At 42.1% G+C, this 14,061-nt stretch overlaps 1 protein-coding gene across 1 annotated transcript; it reads right to left on the reverse strand.

Annotated features, from left to right (window-relative positions):
- Positions 1 to 10,104: 10,104 nt before the first annotated feature.
- pcdh20 (protocadherin 20) lies at positions 10,105 to 13,627 on the reverse strand. Its single transcript, XM_060926874.1, has 2 exons — positions 13,604 to 13,627; positions 10,105 to 12,597 (listed from the first exon to the last, which is right to left on the reverse strand). The coding sequence occupies exons 1-2, from the start codon at positions 13,625 to 13,627 to the stop codon at positions 10,105 to 10,107; spliced, it is 2,517 nt and encodes an 838-aa protein (XP_060782857.1).
- Between the last annotated feature and the right edge of the window lie 434 nt (positions 13,628 to 14,061).

The raw sequence follows: 14,061 nt of genomic DNA on the forward strand, positions 1-14,061 counted from the left end.
CAGCAGTCTTAAATTATAAATCTGGAATTTTTAAAAATTCCAGAAGCCAAGGTTAGAGAAGTAGCTTTGGGACCAAAAGGTTGCTGGTTTGATTCCCTAGACCAGCAGCATTAGCTCAAGTGCCCTTGAGCAAGGCACCTAACCCCCAACTGCTCCTCAGGCTGCTCTGGGTATGTTGTACATCACTCTGGATAAGAGCGTCTGCTAAATGCCTGTAATGTAATGTAAAAAATGGTGGTAAAGGCTTGGAGTTGCAAAAAAAAAAAAAAGTTTTCAATCGGAGTTCAATTGGGAACTCCTATCTTATAGGAAGAGACCACTGCCAATCAATACTAAGTTATTCTGATCACCATTATCCTATGGGAGTGGTTGCTTCGAGGATGATGCCACCCATATCCATAGGGCGCAAAGGCTCAATGAATGGTATGATGATGATGAAAATGATGGCAATCATATCCTATGGCGCGTCACAGTCACAAAATCTCAAGCCAGTTCAACACCTGTGAGAGATTTTAGACTAAAATGTTAGCCCTCTCCACCATTATCATCAAAATGCCAACTAATGGAACAACATATTTTTGAAAAATGCCTCCAGCAAAGTTCCAGAGAATTTATGCCAAGGCACACTGAAGCTGTTCTGCTGGCTTGTGGTGGCCTGACAACTTTTAAGGCATTTGGTTTTCCCTTTAATTTGTCACTTGTCAGGGGCTGTATCATAAAAGTAGACACCGAGGCACTTTGCTTGAGGGCTCAGATTTTCACAGACATAGATTAAGAAAGGACCTTCAGTAGTATCCTCTACTGAAAGTGAAATTTAGTCTATTTAAATCGCCAGGAGTCAGTACATCCTTGTCTATAAAATCATATAACTTCTTCAGCCATTCTTAAAGTGGATGCATATCAGGAAAATAGTGCAATATAGAAAAAAAACAGACTCATAAACACAGAAGAGCATAAAAGGTTAAAAAAACAAAACAAATTGAAAATAACTCTATGAGTAGCACACAGAATATATGGCAAAAACCTTGCAGTGAGAGAGAAATCAAGAGGAGGAGAAAAAAAATCATGTTTGGAAAAGGACACACTGCAGCCTTCACCGCAAAGTACGTGTCAGAATATCAGCCTGAGGAACAATGAGACGCACACTAAATATGCACCATGCACAATATTTTCAGATAGTTACTTGTCAGTTTTTTATCATTTGCTTGTTTTCTCATCTCATTATCTCTAGCCACTTTATCCTTCTACAGGGTCGCAGGCAAGCTGGAGCCTATCCCAGCTGACTACGGGCAAAAGGCGGGGTACACCCTGGACAAGTCGCCAGGTCATCACAGGGCTGACACATAGACACAGACAACCATTCACACCTACGGTCAATTTAGAGTCACCAGTTAACCTAACCTGCATGTCTTTGGACTGTGGGGGAAACCGGAGCACCCGGAGGAAACCCACATGGACAACATGCAAACTCCGCACAGAAAGGCCCTCGTCGGCCACGGGGCTCGAACCCGGACCTTCTTGCTGTGAGGTGACAGCGCTAACCACTACACCACTGTGCCGCCTTTGCTTGTTTTGTTTTTGTTTATTATATTTATGTTTATGTATACATGTAGATACAGTGCCTTGCAAAAGTATTCATCCCCCTTGGTGTTTGTCCTGTTTTGTCACATTACAAGCTGGAATTAAAATGGATTTCTGGAGGTTAGCACCATTTGATTTACACAACATGCCTACCACTTTAAAAGTGCACATTGTTTTTTTTTTTATTGTGACACAAACAATAAGATGAAAAAACAGAAATCTGGAGTGTGCATAAGTATCCCCCCCAAAAAAAAGTAAATACTTTATAGAGCCATCTTTTGCTACAATTACAGTTGCAAGTCTCTTGGGGTATGTCTCTATTAGCTTAGCACATGTAGCCACTGGGATTTTTGTCCATTCCTCAAGGCAAAACTGCTCCAACTCCTTCAAGTTAGATGGGTTGCATTGGTGTACAGCAATCTTCAAGTTATGCCACAGATTCTCAATTGGATTAAGTTCTGGGCTTTGATTAGGCCATTCCAAGACATTTAAATGTTTCCCTTTAAACCACTCTAGTGTAGCTTTAGCAGTATGTTTAGGGTCATTGTCCTGCTAGACCATGAACCTTCATCCTAGTCTCAAACCTCTGGCTGACTCAAACAGGTTTTCCTCCAGAATTGCCCTGTATTTAGTGCCATCCATCTTTCCTTCAGTCCTGACCAGCTTTCCTGTCCATGCAGTTGAAAAACATCCCCACAACATGATGCTGCCACCACCATGCTTCATTGTAGGGATGGTGTTCTCAGGGTGTTGGGTTTGCACCACACATGGCATTTCCCATGATGGCCAAAAAGTTCAATTTTTTTCTCATTTGACCAGAGAATCTTCTTCCATGTGTTTGGGGAGTCTGCCACATGCTGTTGGGCAAACTCAAAATGTGTTTTTTTAAGCAATGACTTTTTTTCTGGCCACTCTTTCATAAAGCCCCACTCTGTGGAGTGTATGGCTTAAAGTCATCCTGTGGACAGATACTCCCACCTCCACTGTGGATCTTTGCAGCTCCCTCAGCATTATTGTTGGTGTCTTTGTTGCATCTCTGATTAATGCCCTCCTTGCCCGGTCTGTGAGTTTTGGTGGGTGCCCTTCTCTTGTCAGGTTTGTAGTGGTGCCATATCCTTTCCATTTTGCTATAATGGATTGAAGTTAAGTCAAGTCAAGTTTATTTGTATGGTGCTTTTAACAATAAACATTGTCGCAAAGCAGCTTTACAGAATTTGAATGACTTAAAACATGAGCTAATTTTATCCCAAATCTATCCCCACTGAGCAAGGCTGTAGCGATGGTGGCAAGGAAAAACTTCTTCAGACAACATGAGGAAGAAACCTCGAGAGGAACCAGACTCAAAAGGGAACTCATCCTCATTTGGGCAACAACAGACAATATGACTATAACAATAACAGTTTTAACATGAAGTCAGTTTCGTTGATGTTATAACTCTTCATTGATGGAAACTTGAGTGCAAAACTGTTCATGACAACTGCAGTCCTAAAGTTAGCAAGTCAACTGTAGTCCTCAGCCATAAAAGCATTACTGTAAGTGTCCAGAGCATCCTCCAAGTGCAGGGGTGGACTGGCAATCTGTGCGTTCTGGAAAAGTCCAGAACGGCTGTCCGGTCTACGGCCGTCGGCCCTGTTCAATAACCAAAATTTTCAGTCTATCAACTAACAACAGGTGGCGCTAAGATGATAATTTATCCGTCAATCATTATTCCATAGGCCTAAAAGCCAACAAAGAAGAGTAACATTAGTGTCTGTCAACAGAAAGATGGCAAGCAGAAAACATAAGGAGAAAGGTGGATGGGAAAAGTTAAAACAAAAGAAAGTTAAGTCACTTGAAGAAGATGCTTCAAAATGTAGAAAGCTCACAGAGCTTTTTGGCAGCAGTGCAACTGCAAGCAGCAGTAGTAACGTTCATGTCACGTTATCACCGAGCGAGACTGAGAACCAGGTGGACATCCAACCTGACCAACCACATGCTGATGATGATAGTCATGATGATGGGCAGGCAGCTGAGGGAATTTCACCGGAGGAGTAGGTACCGGTAAGTGACAATGACATAAAACCATAGCATAAAACAGGTTACGTAAAGGCCACTCATAGACCCCTCTCGTAGTAGGCCAATTTTCTATTGGCTGGATTTGCGGTGCGATGATGAGAAATATGTGGTTTATTGCTGTCAAAACAAACACGTAACTACCAAGCAAGCCAATTATAAATAGGCAAGCACAAATGGCCGCGATTTCATATGTTCACCTCTGCATAATTCATGCAGATTAGGCTCTTTATGTTCAAGAGAACCAAAGCTCTAGCCTATCATTAACCAAAAGTTTGAGGGGGAGAAGTGTTTTCCATTTTGGCACTATTTATCTTTGTTTTCTCTTTCGTGGTGCGTGGTGGAATGTCTGTGGAATAGGCTACAAATGTTGTTTGAAGGATGATTGGTTGAATGGTATCATAACTAATCACAGCAGCATTGCATTATGCAATTTGTTAATAGCCTAATTTTAGATCTGTTTGTCAGGCTTACCTACCAAAAAATCAGCATAATATTAAAACTATAAAATGTGTCAAGCAGGCTAATTCTTACACAGAATAGACCTTAAAGGCTAAAAATGTAATTGGGATTTAGGAAGAACCTCCAAATCTGTTTTTTTCTTCTTGTCTGTAGCCTAGGTATCAAACGCTATGTTTATCCAAAGTTTTGGCTGTTTTTTAAAAATAGAATTTTGAGGTATAAGTACAGGTTTAAAGGCTGTCATTCCAAATAATACCTTGAGGCCTTCATGTTAATGGCTACTGAAAAAGACATCCTCATGTCCCTGGATAGTGACTGTATCATTGACAGAGTGGCAGAAAACCGTGACCTTCTGAGGAAACTTCTTCTCCCTCAGCACTAATTGTACCAACCTTTAATAGTCAACATTCAGAATGACTGCTCAGTGTAATTATTGTTGGCAAAGTCAGTTACAAATATCAGTGATACAGATTTTTTCTCTTTAAAATGCAAACATAGAAGTGACTGTAAAATAGCAGTATAAAAGACAATGTCTATGTTCATTTTTATTTAGGAGATGCAAGTGATGTTTAGTCATTCTTGAATATTAGGTGTTCTTGAGTTCTTGAATAAACAATCATAAATAGTTCATCTGTGTGGGTTCTGTTATGACAGACAATATACCACTATAGCACTTTACTATAGCACTATAGTATAGTATAGTATAGTATAGTATAGTATAGTATAGTATAGTATAGTATAGTATAGTATAGTATACTATTGTATAGTGGGCCTATTTGGGGGGAAAGTCCAGGGCTGTTTTTTGGTCCCAGTCCATCCCTGTCCAAGTATGACTTTCAACTGTCCATATGGGGCCGTCCTCCACAGGAGCGATGTGATGAGACTCCAACCAGACATAGGACATCAGGCAGGTCTGAGAAGCAGAAGAGGTCAGCACTTTGATCTCAGGATTGACATGTAACTCAGAGGGACAGATGAGGGGAGAGACAGAGAGAGAGAGAAAACACAGGTTGTTAGGTATGCCCAATGTCACCTGAATAAGTAGGAACAGTATACGTTTTGCGCTGAGTGCAAGCAGGGACTTCGGCAAAACTAACTATGACAGCATAACTAAAAGAGGAGAGTCAGAAGGTAACACAGGCATGAGGGAGCCCCGGGACATTTGAATATCCCTGGATTTAATGGTGCTCCCTGGGATATTCAAAGTTTGGGACATTTTTTATGACCCAACCCTGATCTATACTTCTCCACAGCTTTGTCTCTGACCTGTTTGGAGTCTCATCTCATCTCATTATCTCTAGCCGCTTTATCCTTCTACAGGGTCGCAGGCAAGCTGGAGCCTATCCCAGCTGACTACGGGCGAAAGGCGGGGTACACCCTGGACAAGTCGCCAGGTCATCACAGGGCTGACACAGAGACACAGACAACCATTCACACTCACATTCACACCTACGGTCAATTTAGAGTCACCAGTTAACCTAACCTGCATGTCTTTGGACTGTGGGGGAAACCGGAGCACCCGGAGGAAACCCACGCGGACACGGGGAGAACATGCAAACTCCACACAGAAAGGCCCTCGCCAGCCCCGGGGCTCGAACCCAGGACCTTCTTGCTGTGAGGCGACAGCGCTAACCACTACACCACCGTGCCGCCCCTGTTTGGAGTGCTCCTTGGTTTTCATGTTGCTTGCTTAGTAGTGTAGCAGAGTCAGGGTCCTTCCAGAACAGGTTGATTGATACAGACATCATGTGACAGATCATGTGACACTTTGATTGCACACAGGTGGATGTTAGTCAACTAATTATTTGACTTAGGAAGTGAATTGGTTGGACCAGCTCTTATTTAGGGGTTTCATACGAAAGGGAGTGAATACCTATGCACACTCCAGATTTCTGTTTTTTCATCTTAATTACTGTTTGTGTCACAATAAAAAAAAAAAACAATGTGCACCTTTAAAGTGGTAGGCATGCTGTGTAAATCAAAAGGTGCTAACCCCCCAAAAATCCATTTTAATTCCAGCTTGTAATGCAACAAAACAGGACAAACACCAAGTGGGCTGAATACTTTTGCAAGGCACTGTATATGTGTATTCTTTCTTTAACTTTTAGTCTGCATGCACTATTTGCTTTGGCAACAATACGATTTATAACATTAATGACAACTGATTTATTCAACTCTTTTATGAACTGAGCTGAGAGAGAGAGAGAGAGAGAGAGAGAGTGGCAGAAGTCAGGTGAGAGTGAGTATTGTAAGGTCCAGGTTGGATATGGATTGGGAAAAGGAGTGGTTGCTCCAGGAGCAGCTGGCAGTGGATCCAGGCATGACATGAGCAGAGGTGTGGGAGATCATTTTGGAAAATGGAATCTAAGCTGGGGTGGAATAGTCATGTAGTGGTTAGCACTGTCACCTCACACCAAGGAGGTTCTGGGTTCAAGCCCAGTGGCTGATGGAGGCCTCACTGTGTGAAGTTTACATGTTCTGTATCTGCATGGGTTTCCTCTGGGTGCTCTGGTTTCCCCCACAATCCAAAAACATGCAGGTTAGGCTAACTGGAGGCTCTAAATTGACTGAATTTGTTTTTCTCTATGTGTCAGCCCTGCAATGAACTGACAACTTGTCCATGGCCTCTTGTCCATAGTCAGTTGAGATAGGTTCCAGCTTGCCTGTGACCCTGCACAGGATAAGCAGCTACAGATAATGGATGGATATTTAATAAAGTTGCAGGAGTATTCATATATCTTTGCCAAATTTGCACTCTCACATATTTTTTTTTCATGAGATAAGCATGAAGATATAGACATCAGTGATTACATTCCATGCACTCTTGGTCTACCTGTCGCAGTGTGCATGTTTTTTTTTAAAACTTGTAGTTATGGCTGACACAAACATATTATCCATGTGTATCATTATAAATGTCTTTCTTATTATGTTGTACATTTTAAAAATTGGGGTGGCATGGTGGTGTCGTGGTTAGTACTGTCGCCTCACAGCAAGAAGGTTCTGGGTTTGAGTCCAGTGGCCGATGGGGGCCTTTCTGTGTGGAGTTTGCATGTTCTCCCTGTATCTGTGTGGGTTTCCTCTGGGTGCTCTGGTTTTCCCCACAGTCCAAAGACATGCAGGTTAGGCTAATTGGTAGCTCTAAAATGACCGTAGGTGTGAATGTGAGTGTGAATTGTTGTTTGTCTCTATGTGTCAGCCCTGTGATGATTTGGCAACTTGTCCAGGATATACCCCGCCTCTTGCCCATAGTCAGCTGGGATAGACTCCAGCTTGCCTGTGACCCTGCACAGGATAAGCAGTTACAGATAACGGAAGGATTTGAAAACTTATATTTAATTTACCAATCTGTACTTGTATTTTGTTTATGAATCAAATCAGAAATAAAACTAAGTGATCATAGCAAAATAGTTATGCTGCTTAACAAAAAGTATTCTTGATATGTTAGTAACACTTTTTGTTATATGCCCTTGAATGTATGATAAGCAATGATGCAATCAGCATATTGATTTGATATAACTTGCTTTCACAACACTACCCCTTCAGTGCCAGGAATGCAGTCATGAGGAACTGCAGGCAAGTTCACATGCACAGTTGGGACTAAAATATCAACTTACGTCCACTGGTTTGCTACTTATGGCCCTTTTCCACTACCCTTTTTCAGCTCACTTCAGCTCGCTTCAGCTCACTTCAGCCCGACACGGCTCGCGTTTCGACTACCAAAAACCAGCACGACTCAGCTCGTTTCAGCCCTGCTTAGCCCCTAAAACTCGCACCGTTTTGGAGTGGGGCTGAAGCGAGCCAAACCGTGCTGACTGAGGTTGGGGGCGTGAGCAGACACTCCCCTGTGCACTGATTGGTGAGGAGGAGTGTCCTCACATGCCCACACACGCCCCGCAAGCGCGCTGGGATCTGTAAACACCGCAAACCCGGAAGAAGAAGAATTACGAATTACGAGAATTTCTGAAGCCTTATGCGCCTCGCCTCATCTATACGCTCTTGCCAGTATCTGTTGGCGTTGTCGGTGACAACAAGCCACAGCACCAAGACCAGCAACACTAACGACTCCATGTCCTCCATGTTTATTGTTTACTATCCGGGTCGTGAGACTACCGCTTAAAAGCTCAGTGAATCAGTGACATACAGAGCATCGTGGACGAGTTCGCGGAGCGCAAGGCTCGCCGTATGCCCTTCAAATAATGCGCGCAGTAGGCTATTGATGTTTTATTATGAACCATGTACAGTATGTCGCCGAATGTTTTTTTGTTTCTGAGTTACATGTTCGTTTGAAGGACTTAATGTACAAAATAACATAGTTGCACCCCGTAGTGTTGAAATTGGTAAACACAGTGCATTCAGTGAGGTTTGCACCGCCCTCCTTTTATTTCTGCCTCTTCCTGTCACCGTTGCAACCTCTGAGCGCTCATTCGTATGCCCTTCAAATAATGTGCGCAGTATAGGCTATTGATGTTTTATTATGAGCCATGTACAGTATCCTAATGTTTTTTGTTTCTGAGTTACATGTTCGTTTGAAGGACTTGATGTACTAAATAACATAGTTGCACCCGGTAGTGTTGAAATTGGTAAACACCGCAGTTGCGGACATTTTGTAGCCTAAAACGATGTTATGATAAGCTTTAATAAAGTGCCCGGTCATTTGCCCCGCCCCCGGCCCGGCTCTGACTTGTTCCGCCACTGTCACTGATGTCACTGTTTGCGCTGCTTAACGACATCACGTGACGTCCACCCACTTTCGCTAACTCCACCCAATGTGTCCACCCACTTCCAGCCAGCACGGTTCAGCGCGGTTGTAGTCGAAATGCAACTCCAACAGCCCCGCTCAGCTCGACTCAGCTCGACTCGGCACGGCACGGCACGGCTCAGCCGCGTTTGTAGTGGAAAAGCGGCATTAGTGAGCCTGGAAGAGAGGAAGTTTATGAAAGTTTAAGGTTATAGCATGTCTGTAGGTATGCATACCTAATGTGTCACATTTATATGGCCTTTGAGCACGGGGTGAGAAAGGAGGTTATCAAATGACAGGGAACACAGCGACTTGAGATAAAGTGCCATCTCTCAGCAGCCAATGAATCGTCCAGTCTTCTTCAAAGCAGCACCTCTTTTGAGTGAAACATGAGAGCCTTTGTACCTGCAAATACCTGAGACTTCCATCAATTATTTTTGGGAATTTGAGAGAGTTCTAATCAAGGCATTAGGGGATTAGCAAATTCACTATGTGACTGGTCTCTTAGCTGGGAGCATTCAGTCCTCACAGGCGCCTACACCATGGAAGACTGCTTCTGCAATCACTGGCTAATCCTGGTTATTGTTTGTGTTAATAATTATCACGTGATTTTTTTTTAACACCACCACCAATTTGAGGAACAAAATGCTCCAAAATCTTTTTGGGTTGGGTGAAATAACATTCATTCATTCATTCATTCATCTTCAGTCGCTGCTTCATCCTGGTCAGGGTCGCAGTGGAGCCGAAGCCCATCACTGACCACAAAGCTGAATGTGGGATGTCTGTCACAGTCAAATAACACAACGCTGAATTTTTTGAGACTCGAAAAATTTCTAAGCCCACCTGATGCACCTGTTTGCTGTAAAATAAACACCAGTGTTCTTATTGTATTTACAGATGAACTTTCACAGATCACAGTAATGATAATAACATCATTATTAACTGGACTGGTTGTTTCTGATGTATAGTATCTGTTATCTATCATGTCATTAACAAATGATTAAAATCTGAAAAGATGCTACATGTTAGAAGCTATGAGAAAACTTTCACTGACTTTTGAAAACCATGTTTTTCTTATTTTAGTGACACAGTGAACTAGGCTGTGGTTTGTTGATAGAGTTCCTGGTAGATGCATTCCCAGTAGGGACCATGCAAAAATATAATACAGTGCATTAACATGAAAACATGTTGTGCATCATTAGTAAATTGTCTTAACAATGTTTTATTTACAATACAATACAAAATTGTAACAATAAAGGAAAACATGTCTTTTAATTTAAATGCTTCACTTCATGTTCTTTTGTGTGATCTCTCTTATGAGTTCTTTTTTGCATCAATTGCTTTTGTCTCATGCAAATTATGACAGTGCCCAGAAACACACATACTGAGAACACCATCATGCCCAGACCACAGAGCAATAGGAGCCAAGGCAGTTCTGTACAATGCTCTGTCAAGTTATAAGGTTTTGGTGGCAATGGGGCCTCTGAGGCTGGGGGAAAATATGATGGAACAGTGGTCAGGTGGCACTGCTTAGATATCTCACTGACCAACACATTAACCCATACAGTAGCCTGAAGAGGTGCAGGCTTTCCTCCATCACTGACTCTGATTAAGAGGTGATGCATACCGTAGTTTCTGCCCACAAGCTGCTGCACCAGCGTGATGTTCCCTGAGTGTGGGTCAATCTGAAATGGGCTGGGATTGATTGGCTCCCTAGCTATAATGTGGTAAGTAATATCTGAATTCATGCCTGAGTCATGGTCAATAGCATAAATTTTGGTGATGATGCTGCCAGCCCTGATGCTGGGGGATATGGTCAAACAGGAGAGGTTGCTGCTTGGCAGGAGCACCTGGGGCTGGTTATCATTTACATCCTCCACAAAAACAGTTACAGATGCAGTGGAGGAGCGCCGAGGACTGCCACCATCTATAGCCAGCAGGAGCAGTTCATAATGTTCATGTTTCTCCCGGTCCACCTCACCTGTACAACAAAGTACTGACTGGGACAGGTCCATGGCGAAGGGAACATGCTTGTCTAGTACTTGTACTTCCACCACTTTTCCATTATCCCCCTCATCTGCATCTATAATTCCAATCTTTCCAACCTGGGCTAAGCGTGGAATACCTTCAGAGATGAAGAAGATGAAATGTGGTGTGACAAAGGTTGGCTGGTTATCATTCTGATCTAGGACCTTTACGGACACAGATGAAAAGGCCTCTAATGGAGGAGAGCCATCGTCCCTGGCCAGCACTGTGAGAATGTATTCTCCCTGTTGCTCTCTGTCCAAAGGCTTTAAAACAGACACTACACCTGTCACTTCATCAATATTAAAGATAGCAGGAGTATTATGAATCAGCCTGTATGACACTTTGCCAAAGAACTGGCTATCTGCATCACTTGCACTGACTTGCACTAAAGAGATGCCAGGCTTATTGTTTTCCTCTATCTCCACCTGATAGTAAGTCTCCTCAAACTGTGGGGTATTATCATTCACATCTTCAACTACCACATTTATCTCTTTCCTTGCATGCACATGTTTTCCTTGGGCTTCACTTATAACAACAGTAACAAGATATTTGCTACACAGCTCAAAGTCTAGTGGTTTTGAGGTTGAAAGTAGATAGTTGCCTGCTTGCGCTTTCAAAGTGAATGCGGTGCTGTCTTCCTCTAAGGACAGAACCTTTTGGACACTTGAGATGTCTCTTAGCTTCAAAAGAGCCAAGAGAGTTGGTGGCTCATTCTCCCGTAATATTATAGTTTGGTTTCTATACTGTGCTACATACTTGATCTCGACAGTTGGCTTCAGGCTCAATACTGGCTGCAGATATACAGTTACCTGAGTTTGCTCAACAGGGCAAGGTGGGCTATTCACAACCACTTTTAACACATGTTCCTCCAAGCTGTCTAACCTCATATTCATATCTATACTGATCCTGCCGGTGTGTCTGTCCAAGTGGAAAAGTTCCTTGGCTCGATGTGAGATCTGGGGACTGAAGGAGTAAGTGATCTGACTGTTGCTGCCCAGGTCTGGGTCTATGGCTTGAACTTGGGTCACTGTTGTTCCCCGGGTTGCTCCTCCTGGCACTGATACAGTGCGAGGGTTATCAGGGCTGAACCGCGGGCACTGATCGTCTACATCTAGCACCGTAACAATGAAAGACACCATAGTACTCAGAGGCACAGAGCCACTGTCCACAGCAACAAGAACCATGCAGTGCTCGTTTTGAGTTTCACGGTCCAGCTCTCTTTCAACAATCAGCTCAAGGGTAGAACTGTCCTGTGCCACACTAAAGAATCCTTCAGAGCCTTCTAAATGATAAATGATTTCTGCGTTGCTGCCTAAGTCCTTGTCCTGAGCCTTATCATCCAACAGCACTCTTGTTCCGACGCTTGCATCCTCTGGAATTCTTAAATGAATTTCATTTCTTTCAAAATAAGGAGCATTGTCATTTATATCCTCCACAATAATAGTTATCTTCATCAGTTCTTGTTCAGGACCCACTAGGGCATCAACTGAAGTGGTACAGTACCCACTCTCCTGGGATGGACACAAGGTCTCCCGGTCAATCCTCTGCTCTGTTGTGTACACATCCCCGGTTTCCTCATTAACTCTCAAATACGATCTCCCAAGCAGCTTGTATGGAGGAGAGTAGGCTATGCTTAGGGTGCCTATCTTACTTCCTTCTGGCTGTTCCTCCAGAGTCGAAAGAGTCAAGAGAGTGTGGCATATGACCTGTCTGACAGATGCCACGAGAAGCACTTTCTAAAAAGAGAACCAGAGAAAGTGTTTAGCAGTCTGAAGTAAACAACACCCCACTTTCCATATGAAAGTTTAACAGTTATTCAAGGCTTAAAGGTACAGTCCGTAGGAGAAAATATGACAGTATAACAGACAATCCTGTTCGCTCATATGTTTTACTGAGACCTGTAGATGTGTTAGAAAATGCAAATTAGTTCAAACTACAGCTTCTCAAATTCACAAATTCATACATGTAGATAGATCAATAAATGAGATTCGTTTATTTTTTGTTGCCAGCTATACAAATTGTGTTTGAACATTTTTGTAGCACTTACCCTTTTGTGAGTGATTAAATAAAAAAATCTACAGACACTATCAGCACAGAAAAATGAGTATGTAAGGCTAAATCACAAGATTTTACAAGAACTTCACCGACTTCAGATATTATACAACAGGTTTGTTTTGCTGTACTTCAATAAAGCCAATATATACTACAGCTAAATGTACCGTACACCTTGTTTTTCAACACTTATTGCAGTAAACATAAATTATACACATAATTATAGTTTATGAGTAATTTATGTAGATAAAATAAACATCAAGAAGGAAAATCAAATTGTTTCCATCTACAGTTTTTGTATAATTATATAAAAAGCAAAAGTATTACAATTATATTCAGTCTATTCTATCAACCCTATTAATTCATACAGGATTGGGGCTTATTATGGTTCTACATTTGAACATCACATACTTTTTTTTTAAAGTGGTCCTTAATTCATGGTAAGGTTTTACAGTCAATGTTTTCAGTTTGAAAGCCATTACACCCCTTACACAACCTTGCTTCATGTAAAATAAACAACTTATCGAGCATGTTTGACAAGTGGGTCTGTCAGAAAGAAAGTCTGCAAGAAACATAAAGGCATGTACTAGGACAGCCTGCAAATAACTTATCTGAAGTAAAAAAGAAAAAAACCCACTCTTAGCTATTCCTTTCCTAGAGACAGAATAGACAGAGTGTGCAAAAACTCACCTGTAACAGACACACCATGTTCATATTTCCGTGAGACGCGGGTGATCGTTCATCGTGTGGGTGCTAGCAGTGTGGAATGAAACTTGAGCGTGAGTAGGATTTCTGAGGGAGGGAACTACCAAATTTAAATGAAAGGTGCATGCTTTCATTTCAGAATAAAAACCTGTTCTGTCAATGTTCACACTCTTTTTCACATGTTGATGTTGCCAAAGTAGTTTGATTCCAATGAGAAAAATAAGCCTATCTCATCGCACACACACACACACACACACACACACACACACACACACACACACACACACACACACAATGTCGTATCATCATTGTGAGGGCCTTCTGTTGCTATAATTATTAATGGAATTTTTAGTGCTATGCCTACCAGAATATAAACCAAAAAATTTTCAATTTCATTTTCAATTCTGATTTATTTGAACATCAGTTTTAACAATAAACATGAT

This window comes from Neoarius graeffei, chromosome 8, assembly GCF_027579695.1.
Source record: "Neoarius graeffei isolate fNeoGra1 chromosome 8, fNeoGra1.pri, whole genome shotgun sequence".
Lineage (NCBI taxonomy): Eukaryota > Metazoa > Chordata > Actinopteri > Siluriformes > Ariidae > Neoarius > Neoarius graeffei.

Coding starts and splice junctions, on each gene's coding strand:
- pcdh20 (XM_060926874.1), bottom strand. CDS start 13,627: ATGAACATGGTGTGTCTGTTACAG. Junction 12,598..13,603: donor ACATGGTGTGTCTGTTACAG/GTGAGTTTTTGC, acceptor TTCTCTTTTTAG/AAAGTGCTTCTCGTGGCATC.